Source organism: Sceloporus undulatus, chromosome 6 (assembly GCF_019175285.1).
Source record: "Sceloporus undulatus isolate JIND9_A2432 ecotype Alabama chromosome 6, SceUnd_v1.1, whole genome shotgun sequence".
NCBI lineage: Eukaryota > Metazoa > Chordata > Lepidosauria > Squamata > Phrynosomatidae > Sceloporus > Sceloporus undulatus.
In genome coordinates this window covers 82,638,652-82,656,641 of record NC_056527.1, presented here as the reverse complement: position 1 = coordinate 82,656,641, position 17,990 = coordinate 82,638,652, and the positions used below count along the sequence as shown (strand labels likewise).

Below are 17,990 nucleotides of genomic sequence, written 5' to 3'. Positions count from 1 at the left end.
TTCTTCCGGAGCTGTGTCGATCAGCGCAGATGTAATGTGAACCACGCTGTGCTGCCGACCTGATTCATCGATTCAGATCAGATTCCGAATTAACAGTAAGTGGGAATGAGGCCAAGATATAATGCCTGGTTGCATTGTAATTCATTACCTCCAAAGTGACTGACCACAGTAACCCATTAATTAAGATGTAAGGACTTCCAGAACTACCTTGAATCCTATTTTGGGGGAAAGTTGAGATATAAAGTCAATAAATAAATATGTAAACGGGTAAAGCCTTGCCTGGTATGGAGATAATAATAATAATAATACTTTATTCTTATATACCGCTATTCCTTTTTCAAGATCATAGCGGTGTACACATTAAAATGCCATGGGAAAGGCCGTACTTGTCAACCTCCACCTCTCTCCCCTTTTGTGTTGTTTTTCAAAATGGACAGGTGTCCTCAGGGCCACTTCAAGACATTTTGCTGCCTGAGTCAAAGGACCAGAGGCTGCCCTCCTGTATTCCTGTGTACAAAATCTGACTGGTAGTTGAACTTTAACTTCATTATCGACAAAGGGACAAACACAAGGGCAGTAGGCCAGTTTTGGGGGGGGGGAGACACACACAGCTCATTTTATTATCTGCCACTTGAAGCAGTTGCCTCATTCTTCTTTATGGCAGGGTCTGCCCTTGAAATCCTGTGAAAAGCATGATGATATCACATCATGCTTTGGTCAGGCCTCACTTGGAGTACTGTGTCCAGTTCTGGGCACCACAATTCAAAAAGGGTGTTGAGAAGCTGGAGCGTGTCCAGAGAAGGTTGACCAAAATGGTGAAAGGTCTGAAAAACATGCTTTATGGGGAGAGACTTAGGGAGCTGGGTATGTTTAGCCTGGAGAAGAGATGGTATTAAGAGCTGATATAATAGCCCTGTTTAAATATTTGAAGGGATGTCATATTGATGAGGGAGCAAGCTTGTTTTCTGCTGCTTCAGAAACTAGGACATGGAGCAATGGATGTAAACTACAGGAAAAGGGATTCCACCCCAACATTAGGAAGAATGTCCTGACAATAACAGCTGTTTGACAGTGGAACACACTCTCTTGGAGTGTGGTGGAGTCTCCTTCTTTGGAGGTATTTAAACAGCGACTGGATGGCCATCTGTCAGGGGTGCTTTGATTGTGTGTTCCAGCATGGCAGGGGGGTTGGTCTGGATGGCCTTTGTGGTCTCTGCCAACTCTATGAATGTGATTCTATGGTGGGAGCAAACTTCCTAAGGAAGATTCAAGCTATCATGGTGCTTAAGTGTCTGGCCACTTTGGCTCTTGTTCCGCATTGGCACTTCAGATTACCTATGTCTTCTTGGCTGTGCCATAAATAGCAGGGTGAGGGTGGGAACATGTGGATGCCAGAGGCCACACCCTGGGGCACTGGCTGGAGCTGAACTAATTGGCAGTAATGTGCAAATGCCAACGTACATGCCTCCCAGGTATCTGTCCCTGTGAGAGAGACTCTGGATGCACAGGCCCAGCCCCAAGAAGGGCAGCCATAGTGGATGTTTGGGGGAACATCCACTATTTTGAGGACAAAGGATCTGGGGTTCCTTTCACACATTCATTTGGAGAAGGTATATTCTCTCCACCCTGATCATAGCTAGGCGATCCCTCCTTTGATAAACAGATACAAATGCTTTTTGTTTCAATTTGTAACTTGGCCCATCCCCAAAATTCTGGACTATAAAAATGGGGGAGGGCAGGAATACACATGAATAAGCAATGGGTCAGTTTATTCAGAATTTCACATTTATGGTCATTGGCCTGGGAGTGCTGGCTCATCTTACCACTATGGGGTGAGCACCACTGCTCAAGATGATGGCAGTTAACTCAAATTATGGCAAGGGCATGTTGGCATTGTCTCTTCATGTTTGTTTTAGAAAATTGCCAGAGTCAGGAGATTTTAAAAGCCCTATCCCTAAACATGTTTATTCTCTCCTGCAAAAGCTTTGCTTCCCACTTAGAACTGGGTTATGACATTATTCCAGGACAACAATTTTAAAACTGAAGACATGGGCAGTGGTTTCATGATAGGATGACTAACTAAGCAGGAAGAGGAGAAAATAGTTTAACTCTGCATACCTATGTGTCTTTGTCATACCTTATGACTGTATAAAAATACAATTCTTATAATCTGAACAAATGGGGACTTCTAGGAGTTACACCCCAACACACCTGGAGGAGGTTGACTGGCTTGTAAATCTATATGCTTAATAGGCAGAACATGGTACTGGGTGCAACAACCCAACCTCTTGCACCAAGTAAGTTTCTTGAGTCAAGCCAGCTGAAAGACATTCACATACGCCTGGATCCAATTGCTAGTTCTGACTAGAGTAGGTTCATTTATTAATGATAAATTAAAAATGTAAATTCCATTGATTCAATGGGGCTACCAATGTATTGCATTTAGCCAAGATCCAGAACTTGGTAATATGCACTGATTGATTTTCACATCTTCCAGAGGGTCACAGAAGAGGTGTGCAGCCACTATGTGGGGCAACTGGCAGTAACATCACATCACTTTCAGTTGTCTTTTAGTTTGTTGGCAATGGTAGGATCTGGTTGTTCAGGGGCGGGAGAGCCCTGCAACAACTTTTAAAAGTGTTTTATGACAGTTTTTAATGTTTTCAGCCAGAAACTGCAGGTTGGTCCCTAAAATCGGGGGAGTGCTGGGTGCTATGAGGGTAAGTTGGTATCCCAAGGACTGCAGTGGACCTTGTCAAAGGCCACATATAACTATGGGCACCATGATTCTCATAATCTTGGTTATGCCATAGTGTGCATGCTTGAGCTCTGTCACCCACAAGTATGCACTCAGAAGCTATCTGGCTAAGCTCAATTCTATTTTACTTTACATAGTGGTTTATAGAGAGGCTGCAGGATGCCTATTTGTGCTTTCTCTGTAGGCAGTTCCTGCAGGTTCAGTTGAGCTGGGATAGTGACAGAGCAATGTGGCAACTCAGCAGAAGCACCAGTGAGAATTGTTTTTACACCCACTTCCTTGTGCAGCTTGTCCACCCTAGAAGTCAAGTACTGTACAGTCTCTACACAACACACCAGGTCTCCCAAAACCCCAGAACAAGTCATAGGCACAAAGAAGAATGGTTGGGTTTCTTGCTTGTTTGACATTTTATTCTACCTTTCCACTAAAGAAAAAAAAATAGCCCTGAAGGCAGCTAACAACTTCATTTTTAAAAATCTTGAAAAATAAAATCATTAAAAGCCATCAATGCAAAACAATGAATGCAATGAAAATATTAATCATCTATCAACATTAAAACATAGACTACAAAAAAGAAAAGAAAAGAAAGAAAGCAAATATCAAAATGAATAGCCATACAAAATTGATGGAGTAGATTTGTCTATGAAACGATTGGTATGCAAACTTTCTGATATTGGGAAAAAATTACTGGGGTGAGCAAGTGCTCAGTGGCACTTCATTCTTTCAGTTTCTATCTGTCTCCTTGAGCCACTATTTTGTTCCTGCATTTGTGGGTTGTAGGGGAAATGTAGATGCCATAATTCTAAATTTAGCCCAGACTTTCACTGAGATGCATAGCCCTTCCAGGGAATTTCTCACTATGGGAAATAGACACGGCCATTGACATAAATGACTTTTTACAGCAAGATCCTACTTTTAATCAGAAGTCAATCTCACAGTTTTTGGTTGGATTTACTCTTACGTTGATATGCGCAGCCATGTAACCTGGTCCTGTGCAAACTTTGGTACATCTGATTGATTTCACTGGGTTTTAGGACAACTGCTATTGCATAGGATTAGGCTGCAAAGGATTTGTGATGTGATTACCTCAGTCTTTCCTGTAAGAGAATATGAGGAAAGCCTGGGGGAGGGGGGTATAGAGTGATCAGCAAACCCATTTAACCTTTATGTAGTGCTTTCTAGGTCTTCCGCATGTCTTCGGACATGTGAAATTTTCTAGTGTTCCAAATGTCACCATGATCTCTTTAAAATATGTCTGATTCTAGATATGAAAATATGAAACCCCATATTCCAGCAAGAGGGGAAAGAAAATGCTAATAATGCTTAGTTTTTAAAAGTGTAGGTAGGAACACTTATGTATTACTCTATATTTATGGTGCTGAATTAAGATTACCAACTTTCCCCCCCTAAAAGGCTCTTCCTTTTTGACAGCCACATGGCAGGCAGATGCAACATGGTCTTCTCCAGTCTGGGAGCATCTGTACTTACTGAATTTGGCCAATGCAGGTAGATGAAAATTCAATTTAGATCTTTTTTTTTTAAAGCTTATGAACACAAGGCTGCTGCCACACTACAGAATTAATGCAATTTGACACCATTTTAACTGTCATGACTCCATCCTATGGAAGCTTGATGTTTCTAGTTTGTTGTGGTACAAGAGCTCTTTGACTGAGAAGGCTAAATGTCTCACAAAACTATAAATCCCATAATTCCATAGCATTGACCCATGGCTGTTAAAACAGTATCAAACTATATTAATTCTGCAGTGTAGATGCAGCCTCTGTAGCTTTTTCTATAAATCAGATGGTGAACATTTGCAGTTAAGAAATGAAGGTGAAAGCGTTAGCAAACCAGAGAGGCTTTGTTATGATTCCTAGCAATACTGTTCATTGGTTTCTTTACTCCATTAACAATAACCAGAAGATATTATGACAGCTATGTGCATACATGGCTTTTAAAAGAGGATTGCCTTTGTGAGATTTTTTAAATAGCCAAATTGACAACCTCCACTTTCAGATCAATACAACACTGGCTCTGTATTGGAAAATGGGAAAAGAGAGAGACCATACCTGTAAGAGGACAAATCTATATTAGACATGTTTTCATTTTCCTTCTATCCTTTCTTTTCGTCAACTGGTAATCTGATACAGGTATATATGTTTAAAGAAAATCTTTGGGATGTGTGTGTCAAACTTAGCTGCAGGTGGCAGCCTTGGATATGGGAAATCTCTCTTTCCGTATTGCCAGGTGTGTGGCTGCAAATGCTTTTCTGTGTGTAGTGTGCCTTAAAGCCATTTCTGACTTATGGCAACCCTGAAACGAACCTAGCATGGGGTTTTCTTGGCAAGATTTGTTCAGAGGAGGTTTACCATTGGCTTCTCCTGAGGCTGAGAGCATACGACTTGCCCAAGGTCACCCATTGGCCGAGCAGGACTCGAATTCTGGTCTCCAGAGTTGTAATCCAATGCTCAAACCACTAAAGGCTCAGTTCCCTCTATCGTGCATAAACTGGATGCCACTCTAAAGGATTCATGTCTTGGAAACTTGAACCAGAAACTGGAAAGGTTTATTTTCTGGACTAATGGTGATTCTGTTGTGAGAGAGGGGTTGAGAGTCATATTCCAAAAAGAAGGAACTTTTCTAGGTTCTGGCAGTGGTTTCCAAACTTGGGTCCTCTAGATGTTTTGGGCTTCTGCTTCCAGAATTCCTGACCATTGGCCAAGCTGGCTGGGGCTTCTGGGTTGGAAGTCCAAAACACCTGGAGGACCAAAGTTTGGGAATCCCTGCTTGAATCCTACTATGCATGAAAAATAGTGCCCTTGGGCTACTGTTTGGCAAATCCTGGCTTCTTACAACCCTGGTCTGACCTTTCCTGAGGTAGCACTGGTTCTCAGCCACAGATCCCTGGAAGGGATGCAGTGGCTAAGGACAATGGAGGTGGAATGAGTGTGGCACTGACAGAGTTAAAGCATCCAGGACCTCACCTCCTTCCTTCCCTTATGCAAATGACCAGTTTGCTTTACCTGTCCTCCCAGAAGGTGGGGGAAAACTTAAGGCCAGGGTGGGGCGGTTTATAGAGCAATCCAGCTAGGTGAGATGGCTAGCACTGACCGACTCAGATAGCTCCTTCATTTCTCCTTGGGTAAGTCATAATTCATGTAATCACACAATGAACTTAAAATATTTGTCAGAGGTTTAACAGTGGAATTTGACATGGGTTGAAGGGGGGCAGCCATACTTCCTTCTTAATGGAGAAGGATCTGGGTAGTCTGGTTGGTTTACTACATGTAATATGGTGTGCAGATGAGGATTTTCTTTTCTCCTGCAAAATGTAACATAGTTTTTGTGTTTCTTACAAGTGATTTTGAAGCATCTTAGAAACATCAAAACAAATATTTTATTTAGTAACATCTACATTACATTTTAACTACTCTGCTGGAAGTGCAAGTAGAGCTTCCTAGAAAGTGCCGCTGGAATAGACCACTTTACTTGAGATTATAAGTAAAATGGTCTATCCCAGCAGGACTTTCTAGGAAGCTCTGCTTGCATTTCCAGCAGAGGAGCCAAAATGTAATGTAGATGTTACCAAATAGAATGCTGTATTTGTTGTTGCCTGATAATCTTTGGGCGATAATCTTTGGATCTTTTCAGGTGCTGATGTGGGGCACAGTAGTCCTTAATGTAAATTAACTGAATCTGACTCTTCTTACCAATGTAGCTGAATGTCTGCATTGTATGCTGTTATAAGAAGAAGCTTGCCTAGCATTGTCTCATAGATGAGAGAACTCTGTGATACATTCAAAACTTAAGAGCATAATCCTATGAGCACTTACCTGGAAATATTCTCCGACTCCATGAGATGCTGTGGGGATATGGAAGAACATTAATAGGGTTATATTATGCCTCTGTTTCACACTACATTTGGAGGGGTTATTTAGATAATGAAAATAATGTAGGTAGAATCTGGGTTGAATCTTTGTTACTCACATGCCTTTTGAATGCATCCAATTAATTGAGGGGGGAACCCCCCACTTAACCCTGGATAATCGATGTTGGATTCCCCCCCCCCACACACACACACACACTTTCCCCCCAAAGATTCGGATTCTTGACTGTGTGAATAAACAATGTGAATAGACCTGGGATAAACAAGAATAAAACTCCACATGCCTTCAACACAGTGGTGTCATGGGGACCCCCACACACACCCATGCGCAGACTGCACCGGTGACATCCTAAAGGGGGATGACACCACTGCTCCTCAAACATCTTCTTTTTGGCAGAAATGGATTATGGAATATACCTGTGTCAGATTAAAATGCTGAAGAAATGGTGTGAGTGGGGTGAGGCTCAGTGGGAGGAGAAAGAAGAGGCCCCAAAGTTTTTTAATTTTAAGTATTTAAATTATAAAAAAAATTATTTAATTTGTTTAGATTTTTCTTTAAAAATATCACCTTTTACCAAGTTTTTACTTCAACCACATGAAACTATGCATATTTAAATGTATTCAGGTTGTGCATATGATATTGTAACTCAAAAGCATAATTTTAATTTTGCCAGTTGTTTTATATCACAGCTATTACCATGACATTCAATGATATGCAGGAATTATGATTAATCAGTAATGATAGTACAAAAACTATACTAAAGATTCTGTATGATGTGCTATTGAAAGAGGTCAATGGGGGGTTTGACATCATGAGCTACCACACTGGGTGACACCAACACTAGTGACACCACCACTGTTTGAATGTACTTTGAATATATTCGTATCATCAACTCCATCTTTATTCGAGTGCTGACACATGTGAGCAAGCAAACTCATAGAGATGTGCATAGAAGTGTGAATAACAAACCCGGAATGCATGAGTGAGATTATTCACATAGTCACACTAAAAACATGTGAATAATCCCTTTGATACCACTTTAGTTGCTGTGGCCAGAGACGTCCCTAAGGTTGGTGTCACCCAGTGCAGTCACTCATGGCGTCACCCCCCTCACTGACTTCCTGCTCCCATTTCAGACCATATAGAATCCTTAGTAAAAACAAAAAAATGCACTACCTTTACTTATAAATCATAATTCCCATATGCCATTGAATGTAATGCTAATAGTTGTGACATAAACAACTAGCAAAATTAAAATTATACCTTCAAATTACAATACCATATGCATAACCTAAATGTATTTACATATACATAGTGAAGAGTTGGTAAAACGTAATGTTTTTAAATAAAAGTTTTAAAGAATAATTTTTAAAAATTCAATTTTTAAAAAATGTAAAAAATTTAAATTTTGAAATTTGAATTTAAAAAAATCCTGAGCCCCCCCCCTTTCTTCTCCCACTAATGTTCACCTCACTCTAACCATCTCTTAAAGCATTTTAAAGAGACACAGGCAAATTTCACAAAGTTTCTGTCCAAATACAGGTGTTTGAACAGAAGTGGTGTCATTCCGGCTTAGGGAGTCACCTGGTGCGGTCTGCACCCCCCTAATGATGTCACTGGCAGTGGCTGCATCCTATGGAATCCTGGGATTTTCAATTTGTTGTTGTTAATTACCTTCAAGTTTACTTTGACTTATGGTGACTCTTTGAATGAGAGACCTCCAAGTCACCCTATCATCAACAGACCTACTCATGTCTTGCAGACTCAGGACTGTGGATTAATTGTTTTAAGGAGTATTCAGAATTCTCATCTAGAGATCTCTAATGCTTCCCAAACAACAAAACCCAGGAATTCTGTAGGATGTAGCCATGTATCAAAGTGCTATAACTGTGTAGTGTGAAAGAGACCTGAACTGCAGTGTCTGCAGCTGCCTAACCAAATTAAAGGAGGTTGTTGAGGTGACCAGCCAGAAGTCTGGCATATTTTGGTGAGGGTGCAAGGTGCAAGGGCAGGCAATGGCAAACCTCCTTTGAACACACCTTGCAAAGAAAAGCCCATGATTCATCTTAAGGTCACCATAAGTCTGAAAAACTTGAAGGTACATAACACACACACACACACATCAAAATCTGGATATTTGAGTGGGGAAATGTTTGTGTTCTCTAAGGCTCCCCAGTTAATTTGCTCAGCCAAGGGCTACTCTTATTGAGCCTTCAATTAAAGTGACTCTAGCACTCTTAAAATCCAGGCGTTCTTTGGTTAGTGCTGTAGGCATTTGTTTGATAGTCATTTTATAGTTCAATTTCTTGCTCATACTGCTTGACCAGCCACACCCAGTGTGATCTAACACTTCTGTGGGGTATCTGCAACCAGATGAAGGTCAGATGAAAGGCTATACTCAGTGCACTGTCTATTCAGTAAAGGTCTTTTTCTGTTGTTGTTGTGAGCCTTCAAGTTGCCTCTGACTTATGAAGACCCTATGGAGAATCTATCATGGGGTTTTCTTAGCAAGATTTGTTCAGGGGATGTTTGCTGTTGCCTTCCTCTGAGTCTGAGAGAATGTGACTTGTCCAAGATCACCCAATGGGTTTCCATGGCCAAGTGGGGACTTGAATGCTGGTCTCCATAGTTGTATTCCAGTGCTAAAACCACTATACCATACTGGCTCTCTCTTTTTCTGTTGCTAACACATAAATATTTTATATGCTATACTGTGAATTGCAAAAGGGTGACTCACTTCAAAGTTTTTATATTGTTCCGTTCTCCATTTCCATGCTGGGAAGTTGTTTTTACTGTTGTTGTGCTATAGACATCTTCTCCAAGTAGATTCCTTACAGGTGTGTTGGGCTGTAAGACCCAACATCTGCAGCTGGCTGTGGTCCAATAACATCTGTAAGGCCCCACATTGGTAAAAGTCTGATGGCTCTATGGACAGAGCATCATCATACCAATAGTATTCTGGTTCTGAGGTTGCCACCTCTATCCCTGATAAAAATGGAAGGGAACAGTTTTGTTTTGGTTTTTGAGATTTTCTCAGAAGGGACAAATATACGAAAAGCAGCTTTTGCAATATAAAACAGACAAATGCCCATTTTTCAATGAAAAAAGAAAACAGCATTTGGAAAAAGACTATCTTCTGCATCTCCCCCCCCCCCCCCCCCCCCCAGAAAATGAGCACTCTCTTTGCTCTGAACCTGGCACCACTAATAATTTGACCTGGATTGTCACATCCTTGCTAGGACTTTTAAAGAGCCATTATCCTGGGAATAAACAGGCAATAAACAGTAATAAATCATTCACAGGATTTCCCCATGAATGATTTGTTGCTGTTTATTGCCTATTTATTCCCACAATAATGGCACTTTAATTGCAATTGTGTGTGAAAATGTTAATTGCGATCTCACGATTTTCATGTGATAAAGTCCTTAGAGTCGAAAGAGACCATGAACCTATCAGCTTGTGTGAGTTGCATTTGCCCCATCAGTGAAATACTGCAGCCCTTTGGCAGTGTAATGGACTACACACTCTACCATCCCCAGCCAGTATGGCTGTTGTTCTAACTGGGAATGCTGGGGGTTGCAATCCATTTGGAGAGCCCTGGGGTGGAGAAGGCTGATTTCAGCTTTAGGCATGTGGCTTTAGGACACATGCAATTTAGGCATGTGGCTTTCGGCTTTAGGCCTCGCCCTGCCTCTTTTTAGACTCTGTACATCTTCCACAAGGGCAGAAGGTGGAGGCCTTCATGAGTTAGTAGCAAACTGTCAAAAGAGGGTGTTCGGTAGGGCCCAACACCCTTGTTGTCAGAGCAACCACTCCATCCCACAAACCCCAACAGGAAGCATGCAACAGGCGAACGACCAGGTTCTTGTTTTGCACAGTGTGTTGCGTTGCTTCTTCTCTCTTCATTGGCCCGTGGTTGAGAAAGTGGCTCTTCTCTCCACCCACAAATACACACCAGCTCAGCCATTTTCCTCCATGTAACGCGCTGCGTCTTTGCTCCGTGAAAAACCATTTGGGGTTCATATCAGTAATGGATGACTGGGCTCACAAATCGCTTCGCTGGCATAGGCTGCCTCGCCTATCTACATTTTCCAAGGTATGGAGCTATGGGAAGGGACATGTGTTGCTTAATGTGTCAGAATGCTGCCAAAGCTTGCTGTCAGCCTATCCAGAACTTGTCTCAAATGCTTGGGATCAAAGCAGAAATGTGGGAATAGATCAGGGCCTCTGGGCATATATAAGGTTTGCATGTTCTCTTTTTCTCTGCTGTTAACAATATTTGGTCAATAATACATCTGGAAATAGCAATACATGGCTTCTACATAAGTATTCTTGGTTTCTCTTGAATTCTTTTTTAAAATTCATCATTTTGGCATGGGTAAAAGTGGCCAAAAGTTTGGTTAAAAGACATTGCATTACCTTTGGAAGTCAGAAAAGGTGGACCAAGGTCCAACGTTGTAAGGAAATCCTAGTGAGATAGTAAAGATAAACATAATCAGCTATGATTTGTAAAGACTCAGCTTCTGAAGAAGAGGATTTCATCCCTGAAACATGATGAGCCTTTTATTGATTCAATAAAAAAAATTCCTCATAGCAGCAGATTCTGGTCTGCCTTTACCAAGGACTCTTTTTCCCTCCGATGTTTACTCCTGTGCAAAGTACCTAGAGCTTACTAGGGAATTTATAAAGTGTTTCCACCATTCCACATTTCCCAATAGGGCTCCTCTGTCCTGTGCCATGATAGCCAGACAGTCAGTTGTTGTGGTTAGTCTACCAAAGTCTGCAGGAAGCACAGGAGCCCTGTAGTTAGAAAGAAAGGTGAAGGGGAGCAGGTGACCATGCTGGCTAGTGAACTATGGGACTTGTAGTCTAAAAAGTACCTCCTCCAAGCTCTGACAGGTCAAACCAGTTCAGGATCTTGCTTTTCAAGGTGGCCAACTAGGTGTCCCTGGGAAGCCCACAAGCCAGGCATTAAGATGTTGGTGTTCCCCAGGTCCTCATATGGAATATTGTCTTTGAACTGGGAGGTTCCATGTAGCCATTTAGACCAGTAGCCAACTGGGAGATATGTAGCCATGCAACATTGTGTATTCCTGCATGGCAGGGGGTTGGACTAGAAGGCTTGAGATCTCTTACAAACTTATCATTCTATGAACATCACATTGCGATCAAGATAGCTAAAAGTTGTTATTGATGAAGAGGAGAGGCTAGAGCAGTTTGATTTTGCCTAAACCTACTGGGAAGGACAATATTCTGTCTCCTTCTCCCCCTTCTGAGTTAACTGAGCACAAACTACTTCAGCATTTTTAACTCAGTTTGCAGCCATTGAGGTAAGCTGAGGACACAAGGAGAAAGTGGGAGGAGGAGAGAGAAACCTGACATTTTAAAAGCAGCTGAAAAAGTGGGATGGCAGAGGATTGACTGGGACTGTCCCTGCCAAATCAGGACTATTGGAAGTATGCAGCCATTCCAGGACTGAAATGCAGCAGCGTATAATGCCACTAACGTAGGTTATGTTGCACAGTACTTCTATCCAACCAAGCTAACTAATACATGAAGTAGAAAATGCTACAGGTGTCTCCCATTGCTCCTAGGAGTAAAAAGACAACAATAATGCATGAAACAATTTGCTTCTCTTTCATGACATTCAAAATCTGATGCCTAAGGAAGTTGCCTCATCCTGCCTAACGGTAGGCCTGGCCCAGAGAGCTATTAAGAGTTATTCTCCATGAATTTGTCTGATTCATTTAAAAACCTATTTAAGCCAACGGCAGTTATCTTATCCTGTGACAGTCAATTCCATGTGCGAATTGTGTGCATTGCAAAAATGTTTGTTATTTTCTCTTTTGTGTGCGCAGAAATTCAACATTCCAATAACTCTGTATACAAGAAAAATGTGTGAGCTGTTGCAACAAATGCAGTTACAGTATTCTTCCCCTACCCATGTCCCCAATTGCTTTTACGAGATAGTGTATTTCTAAATAGTGACTACTATAGGTTGAAACAGGGGCGCTTCCAAAATGTTTATAGTGGGAGAGATCCTGCACATGCCACCCCAGATTGGCTGCTAAGCCTTAAACTTGAAAGAGCTATACTGTATATGTTGGATAGAAAGGAGTTTTGCTATATATGTTGTCCCTCGCCCCATCACTGTGTCTTGGAAAGAGTCTGCTGCTGAAATTCTCCCATTTCTGCTGCATTTAGATGTAGAAAATTCCTTTGAGGATCTGAGGCATTCTTACGAGATTTATGGCTTTCCCCCTCTATTTTTGGCTTATTATGCCTCTTCCTCCTCCCTGTCTTTGCCTAGCTGGGACAGGAAAGGGAAGTAAACAACAAAGGCCTAATTTTAGTCAGAGACACAAAGGTGGAAGTTGTAGAGCTGAGCTGAAATTTATCAGAAGAGGTTTTTTCCCTGACATAATTTCTGAATAAGTTTTTCACTCTTTGTATATGTTCACAAATGTTTTCTCCACTTTGTTTGTTCTGGTCATCATTTCTTCTACCCCATAAATGTCTCAGAATGATACTAGATAAGAGATGTAAAATTGTGGCTAGGATGCTACGGTCCCTAGAAATTGTTTTTTGTGGGTTATTTTGGATATGTGGCCGTGTTCTGGAAGAGTTTATTCCTGATGTTTCACCAGCATCAGTGGCTAGCAGCTTCAGCCACAGATGCTGGCAAAATGTCAGGAATAAACTCTTCCAGAACACAGCCACATAGCCAAAATAACCCACAAAAAACTATGGATGCCAGCCATGCAAGCCTTCAACTTCACACTCCCAGGAAATTATTTGAGAGCCCCAATTTCACTTCTGGGAAAGAGGGTGAGAAATTTTGGGAAAACATTTTACTCGGGTCTAGAAAGAATCAGAGTTTTATTGCAATGTATGTTCCAGAGGGTATGCCAAAAAAATAAAATAAAATAGCTATACTTTCTACTGGACCAAATATCCAGATATCAATGCAAGCTATTTCCAGACTGTGGCATTTCCATTCTCTAAACTCTGGTCAGGGTTTTACACCTTCCTCCCATTAATACATAAAGCTTTTCCTAGTTGTCTCTGAATATAGTTTACTGTGATGTCCAAATTGGATGAACTATGACTTGCACTTGATTTCAAACCATTAGTTCAAACCATGGTCTGAAATGGCTTTCAAGGCATTTGTCTGAAGGTAATTTGATTTAGGATTAACCATACTTTTTGTACTATGCTTTGTGAATGTATAGAGGTTTTAGCCACTGTCTTGTTTTTAAGCAGGAGAAAAACACAATTTATACCAGCCAGTATAAGACAGTAAGGGCTGTTCGACAGTGGAACACACTCCCATGGAGTGTAATGGAGTCTCCTTCCCTGGAGGTCTTTAAACAAAGGCTGGATGGTCATCTGTTAGGGATGCTTTGATTGAGAGTTCCTGCATGGCAGGGGTTGGACTGGATGGTCTCTTCCAACTCTACAATTCTATGATTTTGGGAGGAAATCTGACTACTGAAGGAAGAGGGATGACTTGAGAAGGTGAAAACCATTTTATTCTGCCACTAATGAACAGGTGATTTATTATTATTCATAAGTCACTGAGGAAGACAAATTATGTTGAAACACATTTGCCTTGGAACAGAACATCTCATGTAAAGCTGTTTCAGATATACTGTCTCCTTTGTTGCTACTGGTATATGAGGTAAATCATATTTCTATCAAGAGCCAGTGTGGTGTAGTGGTTTGAACATTGGACTATGACTGTGGAGATTATGGCTCAAATCCCTGCTCAGCCATGGGTCACTGCATGACCTTGGGCAAGTCACATACTCTCAGCCTCAGGGAAAGGCAAAGGCAAAGACTCTCTGAACAATCTTGCCAAGAAAACCTCATCATAGGGTCACCTTAGGATCACCATAAGTTGGAGATGACTTGAAGGCACGCAACAACAATATTTATATCGGGTAATGGGTAAGTGCTTTGCATTAGTGGTTTTTTTAATGTATATCTGTTCCACTTGTAGAAAACTATTTTAGATTTATGTTGGTAAAAACAGTTTTTTCCCCATTTCACTGATAAACATTATTTAAACCATCAGTCCATATTGTATGTTATACATTTACTGTTTCCTTACTTTGTTTTGTTCAACTAGTGACAGATTGCTGACCTGGATAGATCCTTAGCCTGATCCAGCAGTGCTACATCTATGTGCTTATGACTGTTTACAGTTCTTTGTATTCATCATTTCCAGGTTTCTGAAATATTGCAAAAAGAGATTTGCACTCCTTCGGTCCACATTAAGGGCAGATTTAGGGGGCAGAGCTGAGAACAGTAGCTTGCCTAAAGCTATCTATTAAACTCATGGGCAAGAAGAGATTTGACTCAATTACAGCTTTGCCCTTGGGCCAAATAACCTTCTCTTCCCCACTACTCCTATTCTGAGCCTCCAGACTGCTTCTGAGCTACACTGTTCCCTGCTTTCTCTTTGGCCTTTTGGTATTATTTCCTTCTCCACCTGTGCTATCTACAACTGATGGAGAAAGAACCTTACAGAAGTTGGGGAAAGAGAATTCCTGCAATATCAACCCAATAGCCTTTTGACTAAAGAAATGTGGATCGCATCAGCAAGGAGTCTCTTTGGCTTAAATTCTCTGTTTCACCAACTCTCATTTAACTCCTTTTAAGCTGCAAATAATCACAGACTCGGAAAGCCATGGAGCCCACCACCCTGCTCTGACTCTGAAAGGGTCTCTTGGTGCTCTTTCCTCTTCTCGAAACTGAGTTGCACAACCTGGGATCTATTTGTGTCTTTAACTCCTGGTAATTGCATGTGTCCAAGAATAAAGCTGACACTTCCCCATTTGGAGTCATTCTGCGCCACTCCGTCTGTATGCATATCTGTGTTGTAACATCTTTGCATCTTATTCTATGTGCAAACACACCCGGCAGACTCAAGGATGTCTACCTGCTGACTGTGCAAATACTGCTGTTGGAAAATCTGTGCTTTAGCTCCTAAACTTTGGCCACACTCTGACCTTTTAGCCCTCTTATAGATCCTCTTTCTGATCCGGACTTTTCTAGTGTCCTCAGACACTAGAATATGTTTTTAAACTGGCGTATTGAATTTTGTTAACTTTGCTCCACCCCATTCACTACTAGGCTTTTCTGTTCTGAAGACTTCTCTACCCTAATGAGTCTTGTGTGTATGTCAAGTCACTTGTTGACTGAATGGCGGCCCCATAAATTTCATATGGTTTGCTTAGGCAAGGAATAATCAGAGGTTGTTTTGCCAGTACCTTCCTCTGAAATGTAGCCTACAGCTCCTGGTATTTGTTGGCAGTCTGCTACCCAAGTACAGTAATAACTAGAGTTGACCCTTCTTAGCTTCCAGGTCTTGCTTGTCATTAATGTACAGTATATGTTTATGGGCAGGATTTATATGTTAATATATGCCCAGCAAGTCATCTAGCAACATGACTCTGTGTAAATACTGCTTAACAATAATTAGTCCTGGAATAGTAATTAATAGGGTGGTCACACAAACTAAAACTTGGGACTTTAAATCTGACCAGCATGCTTTCTGTCTTCTGCCATGGTCCCAATTTTTATTGACTGGATTTCAGTAAAGCTTATTTCTAGATAGTTTGTGGTTTTATATTGCTAGCCATAGGCCAAAGAAGAGAAAGTATTCTGAAAAAGTATGCACATAGGATTTTGCATGTACCCAGTCAGATGTTTGTGCTTCTTCTGAACTGTGAGAAATATGAGAGAAAAACTTAAAAGCCTTTTCCTTTGGATATGAGACAGAATGGAAAACATCAAGACTTGCTTGTAATATTTGTTTTCTTTTCAAATATATTAGGAAGGCAAATATGTCCCTATTTTTGTATTTATTTCATTTCTTTCCCTGTCTTCTATGTCCCTTTCAGTCAAGCAGCTCAGATCTATATGATCCTTCTGCCATTTTTATTCTCACAATAATACACCCTCCAACTGCCTCGATTTGGCAAGGACAGCCCTATTTTATCCTCTGACATCCTGCTTTGTCAGCTGCTTTTAAAATATCTCTCTTTTTTTTTTACCTTCTCCCACTTTCCCAATTTGTCCTCAGCTTACTTCTGTTGCTGCAAACTGATTTCCAAGTGAAAAAGTAGGTAAGGTTGGGAGATAGTGTCTGGTCCAACAAATGCTCAGTCTGGCCCAGTCTGGATCAGTCTTGGTCACTGGGCCTCAATTTGAACCCATGGCCACTCAGTCCAGTGCTCTAACTATGACGTCCCCAGAACTGCATTTGTAGTTTAGCTAATAAACAGTACAATTTGCAGCTTTTCTTCTCTCTGTTCTTGTTTCATTCAATCCAGAAAGCTCCTTTTTCACTCTTGCAGGCAGACTGAGCATGGTCTCTCATGCACCATTCCACTCTCCCTGTGTTGGGGGGAGAATTTTTCTTCTGGATAACTCTGATTAGGCTTTAAGAAATACAAATATTATTTTTAGGAGGGGTATAGACTAGTAAAACTGGTAGGCTATCCCAAGCTTCTTGCTGTTGTTGTATGGCCTCAAGTCATTTCTGACTTATGGCAATCCTAAGGCAACCCTGTCATGGGGCTTTATGCTGGCAGATTTCTTCAGAGGGGGTTTGCCATTGTCATTCTCTGAAGCTGAGAGAGTGTGACTTGTCCAAGGTCACCAAGTGAGTTTACATGATGGAACTGGGATTCAAACCCCCCCCAAAAGCTTATTTGTTGTTGTTGTTGTGTACATTCAAGTAATTGCTGACTTATGGCGACCCTAAGGCCAACCTATCATGGGATTTTCTTGACAAGATTTATTCAGAGGAGGTTTGCCATTGCCTTCCCCTTGAGGTTAAGAGACCGTGACTTGCCCAAAGTCATCCAGTGGGTTTCATGGCGAAGCAGGGAATTGAACCCTGGTCTCCAGAGTCATAGTCCAACACTCAAACCACTAACCAAGCTGTCTCCTAAAGGCTTATTTAGTTCATCTTATTCCAAAAACATGGAAACCTACGTAAATATCTGAGCACTGAAAAGAAACTTAAGACTGTTGTCTCTTCTACTTTGTTTTTACGTGATACTGTATTTACCCAAGCTTTCTTTCGTCACTGTGGTTTTATATGTGTAGAGTTGATTGATGACAACCAACTGGAAAAACTGGCCTGAGCTGCTCCTATGTCTCTTAACAGCAGCTGGGTCTGCAGAAACTAGCAAATGAAGCAGTCCATGGCATGGGCAGAAAAAAAGAGAATTGATGTCATGGGAGAAACTAGAGGGGAACTGCAAGCTTGCTTTCTGGGCACACTTATTATCATTGTAAAGCAGGGATGGGGAATGTGCAGTCATCAGGAT

At 41.3% G+C, this 17,990-nt stretch overlaps 1 protein-coding gene across 2 annotated transcripts in view; it reads left to right on the top strand.

Moving 5' to 3' along the window:
* Window positions 1–17,990, top strand: part of ARHGAP27 (Rho GTPase activating protein 27) — a 70,402-nt gene that overhangs the window by 24,415 nt on the left and 27,997 nt on the right. The window contains exon 1 of one of the 2 annotated variants that reach the window (XM_042474465.1): window positions 10,619–10,741. The exons of the other annotated variant lie outside the window; for it this stretch is intronic. Coding sequence (XP_042330399.1) covers window positions 10,676–10,741 — 66 coding nt within the window. The 5' untranslated portion in view covers window positions 10,619–10,675. Of the gene's footprint in view, window positions 1–10,618; window positions 10,742–17,990 lie in introns of those variants that run through there. 2 annotated transcript variants of the gene reach the window in all.